Here is a 16,635-nt window from a genome sequence, read left to right as displayed (position 1 = left end):
TGCCGGGTGTCTCACAGAAGTGAGGACAATGGTAATAATATACTGCTACAAGTACAACTGTTAATAGAAACAATATGCTCCGAAACTATTGGACAGAACTGGATATTATTTTCACATTATTACCTTTTAGATTTTAATTGTAATAAAAAAAAGAAGAAATTGATTAATAGTAAATTTAAAAACGGAAACGATGATGCGGAAGTCGGGAAGAGTCGAGAAACGCACGCACACATATACAGGCACATGAGAAATGGACGCACATTTTTAAAAAACTAGGAATTTTTGTAAAAAGAAGCCAAGCATGTGGGGTCCCCTATCTATGACTGAAAAATTTACTTTCACCATGACTAATGTTTGTACAAAATTAAAAAAAAAAAGAAAGCAAGGCGTGGTTATTGAGAAAAGTACAAACAAACGAATGGATGAATGCGAGTGAATTACTAAGTCCCCCTCCCTCCTTTGCCGGGGGGGGGGGGACCAAATAGAAGAAAATGAGACAGAGAAGGGGTTATTAAATAGAGCAAAATCCCCCACACACAAAAACAAAAATTTGAGCTGGACTATTTTTTGATTCTTAAAGGATGAAAAACGTACCATTTATGCATTTTGACAGCGTGTTTGTTCATAATGAAATCTGTCGCTGGAAATAACAACTGATGCGTGAAAAGATTTGTTGCTTGCTAATCTAGTTTCTACGAAATAAAAAAAAAACACTATTAATACTACTATTTACTAGTAAGAAAAAGATTAGGCTCCAAAAGCAATTCGCCAAAATTGCATTCAAACTTTTTTAATTTAATTTTAGTATGTTTCTGAATTTTTGAGATGAGGATTGATAAATTCATATTTGGATTCTTTGGACTACTGGTCTCATCTTGAGTTTTATTTTCACAATGTTTTGGACGATGCAATGTCTGACCTTTTTCAGGTGTATCTTGTCGAACTCTGGAATCTTTCTGTCGAACTCGGGAATCTGCACAGAATTACAGATGAAACTCTCTTTATTTAATCCATCGGGGGTAGCATGCTCAACTATGACTGGGTAGAAATCCTAAGTACTTCTGCAGTTTAAATCCCGTTTTACCATGAGTTTCGCTCGGCCAACGCCCAGCAGACGATGAAAACCGTGTGAACCGAAATCAATACAAAAACGAAAATAAATAAATAAAAATATGTAGCAAGGTCCCAGGTGACACCAGGAACCTTGCTCAGATAGGTGAGGATGAGATAGGATGAGGTATCGTCCATAAAATTCTGTCCATCAGAAAAATAATATCTGTTTCAATGTAAGGAAAATATAAACCTGATTATGGAATTTCTTTAGAAGAAGGGAACGAGGGAAGAGAGATTGTTTTTGTAGTTGGATTTGGTAAAAATAGATTTCAAATAACTAATGAAGCCAGACAGTTACATGGAATTTAGATTTAAAAATTAGACCGTGTCGCCAAGAAGTCTATAAAAACTATGAATCAGAAGAGAATTATCTATTCGGTCTCCCATATTTTAGCCATCTAAATTATTGACCACCCAGGCAGCCATAAGACAGTGATAAACTATCAGTCAGAGAAAAATAAGGGTTGGTTGTTACAAACAACCTTTAGACTATATAAATAGTAAATAGACAAATAAATGAATAAATTATTGACTTAAGCATATATTTGGTTGACAAGGAGATGCAACGAGAGAGATTGAAAAGGAGCGAGGCAAAGGCACAGAGAGAGAGAGAGAGAGAGAGAGAGAGAGAGAGAGAGAGAGAGAGAGAGAGAGAGAGAGAGATGGGGATGGGGCATACATGATGAGCTAGTTTCTTTGGAAAATGAGTTAGAAATGGAGAAAAAGGGAAAAGAGAACTGAAGAAGGGTATGGTTAAGATATAGAAAGTAAAAGAGATTCAGGGGAAAAGAGAAAGCTTTTGGGCTGTTAGCTCCACTTATCAAGGCCCAGAGGCCACTCGAGGATAAGGGTTAATAGGCATACATTAGTCATTGTGATTTTAGCATAGTAAACAGTGGGAATTTTGAAACTTGGATTACTTAGGGGGACGATTCAATTAGAACTTGTTCACATTGGACTTTTTCTTTTTTTTTTTTTTTTTTCATAGGTATCAACGCATTATCAAGGCCAAGAGGCCACTCAAGGATAAGGGTTAAAGAGTGTACAGTAGAAATTGGACAATATAATAATCATTAGTAATGAAAATTTGTTAAATTTGATAACTTATATGGAACGGCTCATCAAGAACTTATTTACGTTAGACTTGAAGACAACCATATTGTAGTCAGCCGGAAAGCAGGAAAACGGAAGACAATTCCACAGGCGTGCAGTTCTAATAAAAAAGCTTTGTTCATGGAATCTACGTTTAGGTTTAGGCACAGATAAAGAGTGGGGGGAATTATTGATAGTGTTTACAGCTAGACGAGTGTTTCTTGTGAAAGTTTCGTAATGCGCGAGCCTTTTCTAGTCTCACACGAAAACATGCATTCACATCTCAAGCTATATTACTTGTCATATAAAACGCGCACACAAACATACTCTCCCACATCCACACACGTACATATATTAACGTTCGCGTACATACACTCACATTCACGTGTATATACACACACACTAACGTACACACATGTACTCACATACGTGCACACGTAAGCACACAGGGACGACGTCACTTCCCCTTTCAAAGGAAATCCACATATGCGCAAAAGACCACCGGAAACACCTATAAAAGAAAGAGCAATAAGCGGCTTCTTCCTTTTTTTCAGACCAGCTTCCTAGGTGGGTGGTCTACAGACCAACAGCGTGCCTTTTCGGCAGGCGCGTGCTTTCTCTCTCCCTGAACTGGATTGACTTTCTCACTCTATCTGCCCTTCGGCTTTGGTCCATCAACACAGACATGTGCGCGACTCTCTACTGAGCTTAACCCTCTCTTTCTACAGGCCGGCTTGCCACTTTGTGTTTCTCCATTGCATTCCTCTTTCCTTCCATGCACGTAGTCGTCAACGGCCAAATGAACACGTGTACACCCAAGATTTTCATTTCTCAACAGAAAATAAACGACATGTTTATTTTATTCCAGCATTTGAGTTCTTTGTTTCCTTCATTCAATTCGTTTCATTATTTTTTCTTGTAGCGAGTTAAGGTATTTATATTGTTGTCCGCAACAGTGACCCTCGAAAGAATAAAGTGTAAAGAACGACTTTCCTCCTCTTAGTAAGAAAATTAATTGAAGAGTTCGATTTCAGGTGAAAGATTCTGCATCCAGAAACATTTTGTTTTTCTTAAATCCGAGAGAAGCCCCGAATTTAACTAATACGTTTTTTTTGTGTACAAATTCTATACAAAATGATTTTAGGCAATAATTATTTTTGTTCATAAGAAATGATCTCAGAGTTATTATTGGATTGTTGATTTAAAACACGGTTTATTACAGCACGGATGCCACAACCAGCCTGGGCTGCACCGAAGGAGGAGATAGACCAGCACTTCACCAGGGCATCTGCAGAAGGAACTCCAAACCGCAGCATCTGACGACGAACAGCTACCTGAAGATAAAAGTGTTGCCACATGGACTTAGGGTCATGCACACTTTGCAAGCCCTGAACAGCTGAACAGTAGTTTCCAATAACCAGTAAGTGTTTGTTTACATTTTGAGGGGTCCGCCACCAGGAAGTTAAGAGTGTAACCACTGCGACTGAGGGTTAGTATGCATTTTCTTGCCTGTGGGTACACCCTAGCCCTGCTGGGTTGCATCTATGGTCTCCATAAGCTAGGATTCGACAGATGTGGACCAGAGTGGGTGTACAAATAAACAACCTACCATAAAAAATTCATAAAATTTACTGCTCTATTTTTTTTTTGATGCCAACTTTTTTTTTTTTTGTAATAAAATTTTTGTTTCTTTGAATTAGTGAACGATTTTTTTTCTCCATTTTTTTTCATTTTTTTTATTTTTCCATTTTTTTTTTTGTTATGAAAAGTTATTTTTCTTTGAATTAAGGAAAAAATATTTGTTTCAGGTTAATGAGGCCTGGTTGTCCCACTGAAGACTTACCTGAAAAGAGTTTTTTCTTTTTTTTTTTTTTTTTTACAAAGGAATCACCATTTATCAAGGCCCAGAGGCCACTCGAGTATAAGGGTTAAAGAGTATACAGTGGTCAAAAGGATGATATCATAGTAATCGTTAGAAGCGTAAATTTGGTTACTTAAGGAGAATGGCTCATCAAGAACTTGTTTACATTGGACTTGAAGACGGCTATAATGTAGTCAGTTGGAAAGCATGTAAACGAAAGAGAGTGTCAAAGGTGTGCAGTTTTTAGAAAGAAGCTTTGTTCACGGAATCTACGTTTAGGTTTAGGCACAGATAAAGAGTAGGGGAAATTATTGGTAGTGTTTACAGCCAAACGAGTGTTTCTCGTGAATGTTTTGGTGAGGTGGGACCACAGATTGGAGCTCAGATGAGCACTAGCCATGAAAATAACGATAAAATAGAAGCAGACTCCGAACATCTCTTCTGTGAGAAAGAGGTTACAGGGAAGAGAAAAGGGCATCCCCCCACTAGACTACGAAGTCCGTTCTTAACTCTGTCAAAGCAGGGTATGGTCTTCTTAGCAGCTCCTTCCCAGATGTGACAACAATACGCCATCCTTGGATGTACCTGGCTCTTATATAGGTAGAGAATTGCAATCAACAGGTAGATATCTACTGTTACTTTCTAGGAGTATTACCCCCCTACCTCCCCATGTTAAGAACGGCTTTCAGAATAAATACTCCCAACCTCCTCATGTTAAGACACGTCTCTTTTTGCCACTCGGTTTCTTAACTCACTCTGCATTTTCTGGGCCAGTTTTCGTTATCTGCCAGGTTTTACCGAGTGAAACGCATGAAAAAACGGGATTTAAACTGCAGAAGTACCAGAAATCCAAAGTAATTTGTAATTTTATTCTGAGTATCGCCTGCACTGATAACTGCATCTTTAACCTAGATGAGAGTGTCAGTGTCATTTACAGCTAAATTTTATCAAGTAATTTATCCGTCATGAACAAGATACACCTGAAGAAGATCAGATGCTACATCGGCCGAAACGTTGTGAAAATAACACTCAAAATCAGGACAGTCATCCGAACAATCCAAATAATGCAAATTAAGTTTTCATTTCATACCATTGCATTTTCGATTTTAAACTATTAATTAATATTAAATTAATTAATAGTAAATGTTTATAGGCTCTGAAACTATTGGGCCGAATTTCATCAAATCTTGTTATAGAATGAAGAGGGCGGGAGAGGATCGAGATTTTTTTTAGTAAATTTGATACTAATATTATGACTTTTTTTTTTTTTTACACAGTGGTCACCACTTATCAAGGCCCGGAAGCCACTCAGGGATAAGGGTTATTGCAAGTACAGTACGTTAGTGTGGAGATTTAATGAAGTCTTTACTTAAGAGGGCGGTTCATTAGGAATTTGTTAACGTTGAACTTCAAGACATCCAAGTTGTAGTCAGGTGGGAAGCAGGCAGACGGAACAGAGTTCCACAGGTGTGCAGTTCTAAGAAAGAAGCTTTGTTAATGGAATCCACGTTTTGATTTAGGCACAGATAAAGAGTGGGGGAAATTTTTGACAGTGGATTCAGCTAGATGGGTGTTTTCGTGAAAGATTGGTGAGGGGGGACCAGAGACTGGAGTTCAGACGAGCACCTGCCATGGAAATAACGATAAAACAAGGATAGGCTCGCAACGTCTCTACTGTGGGAGAGAGGTTGCAGGGTAGAGAAAAGGGCATCCCCCACTAAACCATGAAGTCTATTTTGTACTCTGTCAAGGCAGGATAGGCTGTTTTTAGCAGCTCCTGCCCAGATATGGCAGCAGTATTCCATCCTTGGACGTACTTGACTGCGATTGGAAAGTTCACTTTACTAATTGAATACATAAACAAAGAGACTGAGTCATTTCTGAAATAGCCCTTTTCCCTGTTCGCTATGATGCTAGTCTTGTGCAGTTCTAGGAGGTCCACCTTCCAAGGCTTTGCCTTCTCTCTTTGAGAAGGTGTTAGTTTATTGCTAATCACCTGAAGTGTCTCTACCTGGGTAATGCCGACGGAGCTGTCCAGGCATTTTTTAAAGGTCAGACTGTTTCGCCTGGGGGTACTGACTTTTTAATTTCACTTTCCGACCCTTGTGTCACATTTTTCGCTGTGGGGAAAGGGATAAATACCCATCGATTGTGTATACTTGATAGAAGCGATAGAGTAACTAATATTTCTCCATTGTGATCATTATTATTTTTGCTTAGCGAACGCAGGTTTAACAAAGAGAGGAACGAAAGCTTCGGGCTAAATGATTCACAAGTAAAGCGGAGGCTGATTGGTCGGCTGCTTGAATAATTGATGAAATAATGAATCATCTTGCGCGCGTTTGTTTTAATGGAGGCGAATTCAAGCATTCGGGAGATGAAACTCTTTACAGTAAATAATTGCAGAGAGATGGGAATAGATCGAGGTACATTGATAGTTCTTCTAATATATAAAGTAAAGTCGATCGGTTTCTTTCTATTAAATAAATTTTCGATTCTAGTTGGTCTGTTTCTCTTGTGGATCGTGGCAGCATGTTATTTAGAAGAATAAAATATCATTCCATCCAGCTTCTCTTCATTAGACTAACACACACCCATAGACACACACACACACACACACACACACACACACACACACACACACACACACACACACACACACACACACACACACACACACACACACACACACACACACACACACACACACACACACACCACACACACACACACACACACACACACACACACACACACACACACACACACACACACACACACCACACACACACACACACACACACACACACACATATAATATGGAGGATGTGAATGACTAATAGTAAAAATATTTGAAATATGAATTTTCAAACCAGAGCAGGCCACTTCCTCCCATAACGTGGGAATCTGCACAGAATTTTGAATTGAACCCTTAATTTAATCCATGGACAAAGCATCCTCTTTTATATATATATATATATATATATATATATATATATATACATATATATATATATATATATATATATATATATATATATATATGTGAAATTGAGTTTTTCGTCGCACTTACATTGATATTAAAAGTCTACTTTTTCTATTTAAAAATTATTAAAATGAACTTCTTAATGTAATCAGTCATGGATATGCGAGCGACTTCATAATGTTTAACTAACTTGCATATCTTTTGAAAAATAACTTTAATATAAATACATATATATATATATATATATATATATATATATATATATATATATATATATATATATATATATATATATATATATATAACTACTTCATTTACTCACATAAAATTAATATACGGGAAACAACCACAGAATTCGCGCATAAGCCTGACGAATCCTATAGTGGATGAAACGCCGAATATTCAGTGTAACTTAATCACCATATATATTTTATAAATTACTATATATATATATATATATATATATATATATATATATATATATATATATATATATATATATAGAGAGAGAGAGAGAGAGAGAGAGAGAGAGAGAGAGAGAGAGAGGGGGAGACAGACAGACAGACAGACATACAGACAGACAAAAGAGAGAAGGAGATGAGCTTCCTAGTAATAGAAATAATAACAGTTTCCAATTAACGTAAAATAGTAATCTTCCATAAAGAATAGATGTCTCTCAATTACTGGTAGCGTAGTAAAATATCTGTAAACAAAGAAAGTAGATCCTAGATTCTACAGTTAATGGTTATAAAGGTGAACTAATTTGCATATTCTTTGAAAAATGAACTTTCATTAATTAATCATTCATTTTTATGGTTTCTTGTTGGATGATTAGTTTATATATATATATATATATATATATATATATATATATATATACTTGTTTATTGTTATATAAACATATGTTTATATAACAATAAACAAGTATTGTCAGCTCTTTTTATTGAGCACTATCTAACAACCTCGTTTAATTCACTAGTCCATTACTTTTGAATAAAAAAAACGAGTATATATATATATATATATATATATATATATATATATATATATATATATATATATATATATATATATATATATATATAGAAAATTCGGACTTGTGGAACAAATTTGATTTGGTTTTTAGCCTGAAAAAATATTTACTAACAGGTCAAAATTGAAAAAACAAAAAAACATTTAGGAATTAGTCTACTAAACCTGTAACTTCTAACCATGCCAAATATACAGCAGTTATAGCTTGAACAATATTATTTTTTGCAATTTTTGTATACATATGGATTTAAGTCATACGATACCGGATAAGGCTGGAGCGCTATATGTTTTGGTTTCGATTTTAGCTGATGGCACCGAAATCATATTTTTTGAAATCACTATTATACATTGGGTACAATATAATAATTGTTTACAAATATAGATGATTAATCACAGAAAATAAAATTGTCACATTTGTAATAACATTATTTTTTAAAACATTTCATATACATATGGACGTGACTCAGAGGATAACAAATAAGGCTGGAGCACTATATGTTTTGGTTTCGATTCTAGCTGATAGCACCCAAATCATATTTTTTTTTTTAAATTACTATTTTACATTAGGTACAATATAATAATCAATAGAGAATTGGCTCTATAATAAATACAAAATCTGCATGAATTAAAATATCAAACTCTTCAGTTTAACATTAACAGGTAACATGAACTGGAACAAATACATTGAGGACATTGCAAAGGCTGTTGCAAAGAAGGTGGGTTCCCTCTATCAAGCTAAGAGACTGCTTATACCTGAGAGTATCCTGTACCTCTACAAGGCCACCATTCACTCATGAATGGAGTATTGGTGCCACATCTGGGTTGATGCATCTACCACTAGCCTCTCTCTCTTGGATAGGGTCCAAAAAAGAGTTTTCAATCTAATATGTCCCACTTTGTCAACCCCTGTCCCATCGCTGCAATGTTGCATCTTTGTGCCTGTTTTACAAATATTTTAATGGAATGTGTTCTGATGAACTCGTTGCATTTGTGCCCCCTCAATGTACATATCTCCAACAAGCCGCTTAACAAAAAAATCTCATTCCTTCACCGTTGAGGTCCCTAAATGCCAAAAAACGTTTTAATTCCCTCGAACAGCTAAACTTTGGAATTCCCTTCCTATTACCTACTTTCCTTACTGTACTGATATGTAGAAGTTTAAATGTAATGTAAACCAACATCTTGTTAGTCTTTCCTAGGCATGGTCCCAAATAGTAGCCTCTTACGTTCAAGTGGCTATATGTCTTGTTAGGGGTGAACGTGAGTAAAAAAAGAAAAAAAAAAATCATAGTTAAGTGTATTTTACAATCGGGCAACGGGATAACCAGTTAGATGTCACTTACTTTGTAGCTTGTGCTGATGGTGTAACGGAAAGAAGTCTGTTTCTCTTCAAAAGTGTCAGTTTTCGATCGCAGCTTGAACTAATTTCGTGTCTAGCCACACTGAAAAATGAAACAATCTGTGGATGAAATGAAATCTGGATGCGGATGGATATGACGTCATCCCTTTGTTACTTTTGCATTTATGACGTCATAAAGGATAACTTTCGGATGTTTTCAGCCGGTTTAAATTAATGATGCCATCTTTTTGTGACCGCATAGCTTACTTGCCATAAATGTATTTGTCTAATACTATTAAGCTCTACTCATATATAAAGCGTTAGTGAAATATATTATACAGGGTGTCCGTAAAGTTACTATACAGTCTTATTGTTTTATTGTATTAGATTTGTATTACTAGTTAATATTTACTGTATAGTAACTTTACGGACACCATGTATATATATATACTAGCAGCAAGATCCGACATTGCTCGGTATAGAATGAGGATCAACAAATATTCCACCCTCCCATATTTTTATTGTCATCGAAATCAGTGAAATCGCCCATTTTTTAAAAAATCAAATCGATTGATTGATTGCCCTAGTTAGGGACTCCCCTCACCCAGCAGTGTACCAGGAGAAAGCCTCATATGCCTTCTCACAGTGACTTAGTTCACAATACATTATAGTCTACATTGCACTGTAGAGAAGCCACTGTTGATTTTATAAAATAATCTGTAAATAATGGCTTCATTTAAAGTTTAAAATGCAAAAGTCACGTGTCATGGTTCAATTGGATCCTAAACAAAAAACTTAATTTAAAATGCGCACCTGTATTATAAAATATCACCCAGTTGATTTTATAGGCTGGGTATTTCTGTTTATACGGTAATAAAACTTCTCAAATGCACTTGTAATGTTAGGTTGTATAAAAGTGTTAACTTTGGTCAAAATCGGACTTGCTTCTTTCATCAGAATTTTTCGATTATCGATACAAAATCTACGTAAACACTCCCAGACACGTCAAGTGCCTACAAGTGAAATTTCAAAAATATCGGCAAAAGTCGTTTACGAGTTTATATATATATATATATATATATATATATATATATATATATATATATAAATGAGAGAGAGAGATATATAAAAAAGGAACAAACTAAGTCATGTGTTTATCAACGTATCGTCTTTATTTCGAAACTTCCTCTGGATGAATGAAATTAAGAAAACAAAACAGCAGTACAAATATTTGAAAATATTACAAAGAGTTTTATTTCAATAAAACCACATTCATAATTCAGTTTTATCATTATTAGATTGTATATTGCTTTAAAATTACGTAATTTTACACAGATAATATTTATATTTTATATTGAATAAAGTTCAGTTTCATTATTAATCGAATTGGGTTCCTTTCTTTTCTTTTTTTGAACATGTTTTAATGCTCGTTTTAAAAATGCCCTCATATAGTATGAACAGTGAGATTTTGACAAATCTTACCTACATTGCCTGCAGGCATTTTTCAGTTAACAGGCCTTCTGTATCTCAGGGAATGTAAAGTTATCATCATAATCTGGAGGGGTAGTACCTACCATAGATTAAGTAGAATTTGTCCAGGGCTTGAGCGCTAAAATACTTTCCACAACCTTAAGCCAAGTTATTTCCCTTTTCGGGTTTGTATTACTGTACACATAGATTCGAAAAAGTTGTCAAAAAACAAATATATAACAAATAAATGTTATCAAAGGCAAGATAAGTTACTTTTCTACCAAACTGGATACATTTTTTTGTGTTTTTATTCAATGTAACATGTTTATTCAGCTCGAAAAAACATGCAGTGTTTACCGATGTATTGGAAAATTCAAAATGGCGCCCGACTGTCTCTTTAACACGGTAAGTTTGGCAAAAGATGTTATAAATAATAAACTAGACAAAATACTATTAAAAAACAACCGAATATATGTCAACTTATGTCACGGTAACATATATTGAGCGAATTTCTAACAGTATTTTGTCTAGTTTATTATTTATAATACTTTTTCCCAAACTTACCCTCTCCGAGAGAGAGAGTCGGCCGCCATTTTGAATTTTCCAATACATCGGTAAACACTGTCAGCTTTTCGAGCTGAATAAACATGTTACCTTAAATAAAAACACGAAAAATATGTCCACTTTGGTAGAAAAATAACTTATCTTACCTTTGATAACATTTATTTGTTATATATTTGTTTTTTTGACAACTTTTTCGAATCTATGTGTACAGTAATACAAACCCGCCTTTTCTTTACATTGTCACCCAAAATCCATCTTTGCCATCTCTTTCTATGTTTTTCCTGCCTATTCTATTTCATAACGATAACTCAGACTCTCTTCTTCAACTGTCTTTGATATATTATAACAAAGCAAAAAAAAAAAAAAAAAAAAAGGAATAAACTGCATCCAATAATGAATCCCAAATTTGTAAGTTACTCCTTTCCTGCCAGCCTATGTCAAGCAGTTTCCAATATACATATATATTATACTTTCCAATATACATATATATTATACTTGCGTTGTAGTTAAATAACCCAAAAGAAATAAGACAACACGGAGGTAGTTAACAAGTTTTTGTGTTTATTGAAAAGTCCAGAAGTTATACATTGCCAGAGGTTGCATCTGGATTTGTGTTCCACTATTATCATTATCCATCGTGTCGGGAAGAGTCCATGTGGTAATGTGATAGGGTAGATCAGGTTGACAATTGATGACGTCACAAAACGAGCATTGCTTTGTACATTGTCTAAAGCTACCAGTTATCCTTTATGACGTCATTCACTTATCCTTTATGACGTCATTCATTTTCAATACTTTCTTGTGAAACCATCATAATCAAATAAAGTCAAAGGTAAGAATTTATATATTTAATAATGACAAATACTGACCCAACGGGTCACAGGTGATCCTGCACATTTTTATTGCTTATATAATTTGTTTAATTAACAACTTTAATTCCTTTCCTATTATCTATCTACTACTGATAGTTTAAAATCAATAAATGTTTATTATTTTATTATTATTACCAGCAGTGAAAGATTTTATTTTAAACAGAATCAAATTTAAAAAAAAACTTAATTAAAAGAATCGTTTTTTGCATTGGAAAATAAGTACAATTTTTTTTCTGATACCGATATGCCAAAAAGTTCTAATATTTCCGATTCCCGATTCCGATTAATCGTCCCAACACTAACCTGGATCAGTGGTAGTATTCACCAATACCGCATCTATGTGTTAAATAAAAACTATTGTTTACAAACAGCTTACAAGATATACACCTACAAAATAAATTAGTATATAAACCATATGTATGGTTTCGACATAAAATAAAGAGCGACCACGGATTGTGTGTTATATATCTCATGTCTAATGTATTTATGGTTTTGTATTTATCTTTTTTGTAATAAATGAATCATTTGGACTTGCCCTTCCCTTTTCTTATGGTAGTACTTCTAATGTTGCATGTTTAAGAGATGTACGAAAGTATAGAGTAGTTAAACAAAGCGTCTTGCCCAATAGTTCCGGTGGCACTCCTGCAGGAACGAGGATGCCACAAGCGATAGGCAATGAATCATCCGCCCCACCCTTTGAAAGAAGATTGCCTGAGAAGATGGCCCCCAGAGATCGTTTCAATGCGCTATATCTTTCAGCGCTGGAAGATATATCAAAACTTTTGTTATGGTAACTAATCCCCCCCCCTCTCTCTCTCTCTCTCTCTCTCTCTCTCTCTCTCTCTCTCTCATTCCTCTTCCCTTTCCGTTTCTCAAGTTATTAAAATATTGCAAAGCTAATCGTTCCACCGCAAGGAATTTTTTTCCCGTCAGGCGGATTATTGAAAAGATCCCAATAATCTCGGGCTTAAGGAACGGCACGCTAGCTTTTCAAATCAAAGCTATGTCGTCGTCGTCGTCGTGGATATTTTCAGCATCATTAATGTTGTCACTTCAGTTCGCCTTTCCTTCCTAGCTATGTCTGCCTGAATATCTTTGTTTCTCTCTTTAAAGCAATTCATATCTATCTATCTATCTATCTATCTATCTATCTTTTTCGGACTGTTCATCTCTCTCTTTCTCCCCCCCCCCTTTTAAGCAGACTGAGATACAGATATATGAATATATATATTGTTTTATTTTACTTCAGTCGAAGTTCTCAGAAATCAAGGGGCCCACTACCTAGGGCTAACCTTCTATATGAGATACATAGATATTCGAATGTTCCATTAAAGTTCTTTATCTCACAAGCACTGAGTTAGTAAAGAAATTGAGAACATAATTTTCCTCTTCCCAATTAACCAATTTTCATACGTTGTAGTATATCTTTCATTTTGGTCTCTTGGTCTTACTGGATTCCAGGACAAGAATTTATCTAGTCTGGTGGAGCACCCAACTTCATGCTATTACTTGAGGTAATATCACTTGGAGAAGGTGCACCATTCCTCGTAAAAGCTAATGTGAGCTAGCCATAGTGAGGAGATCTTATTTGGGCTGCGAATACGAAATGTGATTTTGAATATTTGGTCAGGGCTTACTTCTATGGAAAAAGTGTCCTTATACCAGGTTGTTCTGTTAAAGCCCTGTACAGAGAGACCTTTGACACTCGAGGATAGTGTCTGGTAGGCGCGCGCGTGTGTGTTTAAGAAGGCTTTTAGCAATGTAGAATACCGAGATATTCCTATTTACAATGCCCCCCCCCCCACGGGACAGAGTTAGACACCAGGGTCGTTTTTTAATGTGGAGAAAAGGAACAAAAATAAAAATGGATTTCTCCTCCGCTGACAGAGAACAAGAAATTGAAGTGTAGATCTGAAGAACAGATACTACACTTTGATCTTGATCCGAACGCCAGAATACCGAGATGTTAACGTGATTTAATGTATGAACATAAACAGATAAAGCAATGCTTCAAGCAAACTACTTTTCCCTGGGAGGGGAGAGAGAGAGAGAGAGAGAGAGAGAGAGAGAGAGAGAGAGAGAGAGAGACAGAGAGAGAGAGAGAGAGACAGACAGACAGACAGACAGTGTATAAATAAACATTTCGGCTGCATATATGCAGACATGTATCAACGATAATATAAACTGTTTTATTTATACAAACATTATGTAACTTATTATAGCAACTTGGCCAGAAGAAGCTTAATAAAATATTAATGGAGCTGAAACCTGTATACGCATATGTAACCAATAATGTTTGTATAAATAAAAATGTATGCATAACATAATTATATATAAATACAAGAGGCCATCTTCATTATAGAAAGTATATTGGGCCCTTTCATTATATATATATACACTTGTGCCCGATATTATTCATACCCCTCCTTGAAAATTGAGTTTATTAGGTGTAACTTTGTAAGAATTTATTGTTTACGTCCATATTGATACATATTCTTAATAAACCTCTTCTGATCATTTTCGTCATTTTAAAATCTCGGGATACTTGTAATAAAAGAAATATACAGCTATTTATAAAATCTGCAATGTTCAAAAATAATCATACCCCCTTATTTTTTCAGTATTAATCGAGTTTCTGACTGTTTGTTTCCTGTTTGATTCTTATTTTGAATGCTTTTATACAACCTTTGATTAATTTCATTTCGTTTTTTGCATTTTTCAGAAATTAAAATGATATCAACTGAAAACCAATAAAAGAATAAAAATTATTAGAATGGGGAAGAAAAAAGAGCTTAGTAATGATCTTAGGACTAAAATTGTGAATTCACATAAGTATGGTTTAGGTTACAAGTCAATTTCCAAGAAATTTGAGGTCCCTACAGCAACAGTACAGAGCATCATCAAAAAATTCCAGAGCCACCACACAACAAACAACTTGATTGGTAGAGGAAGGAAAAGGAAACTGTCTGCTAGAGCCACCCGGAATATTGTAAGCAGTGTTAATGCAAATCCAACCACCACTACTAAGGACATTTTAGAAAATCTGGAGTCTTCTGGCATAAAAATATCAAGGCAAACATTGCAAAGGACTCTGCATGAAAATGGTCTGAAAGGAAGAAGACCAAGAAGGACTCCATTGCACACCGGAAAACACCTTGCAGCACGTCTAAAGTTTGCTAGGACCCATGTGAATTCTTCAGAGTCCGTTTTCTCAAGTATTTTGTGGACTGACGAAACAAAAATTGAATTGTTTGGCCATATGGATGCTTCTTACGTTTGGAGGAAGAAAGGAGAAGCTTACAACCCAAAGAACACCATACCCACGGTGAAACATGGTGGTGGTAGCCTAATGTTTTGGGGCTCCTTTTCGGCTAGTGGTCCAGGTAGTTTGGTCAAGATAGATGGAACCATGAAGAAGGAGCAATATTTGGAGATACTCCAGAAAAACATTAGACAGGATGCGGAGAAGCTCCATTTAGGACCAAACTGGATCCTTCAACAGGATAATGATCCAAAACATACTGCCAAAATAGTCAAGAAATGGTTTGAGGATAATCAAATTAATGTTTTGGAATGGCCTAGCCAGAGTCCCGACCTGAACCCTATCGAAAACCTCTGGCACATATTGAAAACTAAGGTTAAAAAGCGGAAACCTAGAAATTTGAGGGATTTGGAGAACTACTGCATTGAAGAATGGTAAAAAATCAGTGTTGATGCTTGTAAAAACCTTGTTGATAAATATCCAAAACGGTTACAGGCAGTTATTAAGAATAAAGGGCATGCTATTGACTATTAGTAAGAGAGGTATGAATAATTTTGAACTAGTGCCATTATTGTTTTTCTTTGTATACTGTTTCAAACTTGCATAATTTATTTATTTGTTGAGTTTAAATTAAATGCTTATGCTTGATTTATTGTTTGAAATCCCTTTAATATTGTCTACCTTCTGGTTTGAGCAATATTCTTATAGAAATCTCAAAGATCCGAGGGGTATGAATAATATCGGGCACAAGTGTATATATATATATATATATATATATATATATATATATATATATATATATATATATATATATATATGAAGTTTTTAATTCGACTGTGTTTGGATTTTACCATTCTTGGATTTTTTTACCCTTCACCGGACTATCCATTCATGTGAAATCTTTTTATCATTTTTTCTTTTACCTCCTATTCCCCTTACCTCACCTTTTTTTTTTTTAACCAAGTAAGATCTGTGACTTACTTGTGGTTTCATAAAATACTTTTACATGCAAAATCCGATCCCGCATTTTGCTAATTCCTGTCC

At 35.1% G+C, this 16,635-nt stretch overlaps 1 protein-coding gene across 1 annotated transcript in view; it reads right to left on the bottom strand.

Moving 5' to 3' along the window:
- Nucleotides 1–16,635, bottom strand: part of LOC145297063 (uncharacterized) — a 390,018-nt gene that overhangs the window by 284,419 nt on the left and 88,964 nt on the right. The window contains exon 2 of the mRNA XM_080143291.1: nt 9,428–9,589. Within this exon, the coding sequence (XP_079999417.1) occupies nt 9,428–9,589 (162 nt within the window). The remainder of the gene's footprint in view (nt 1–9,427; nt 9,590–16,635) is intronic.

This window comes from Euprymna scolopes, chromosome 17, assembly GCF_053919585.1.
Source record: "Euprymna scolopes isolate OS-2025 chromosome 17, ASM5391958v1, whole genome shotgun sequence".
Classification (NCBI taxonomy): domain Eukaryota; kingdom Metazoa; phylum Mollusca; class Cephalopoda; order Sepiida; family Sepiolidae; genus Euprymna; species Euprymna scolopes.
The sequence above is the reverse complement of the archived record's forward strand: the minus strand, read 5'-3'. Positions and strand labels throughout refer to the sequence as shown.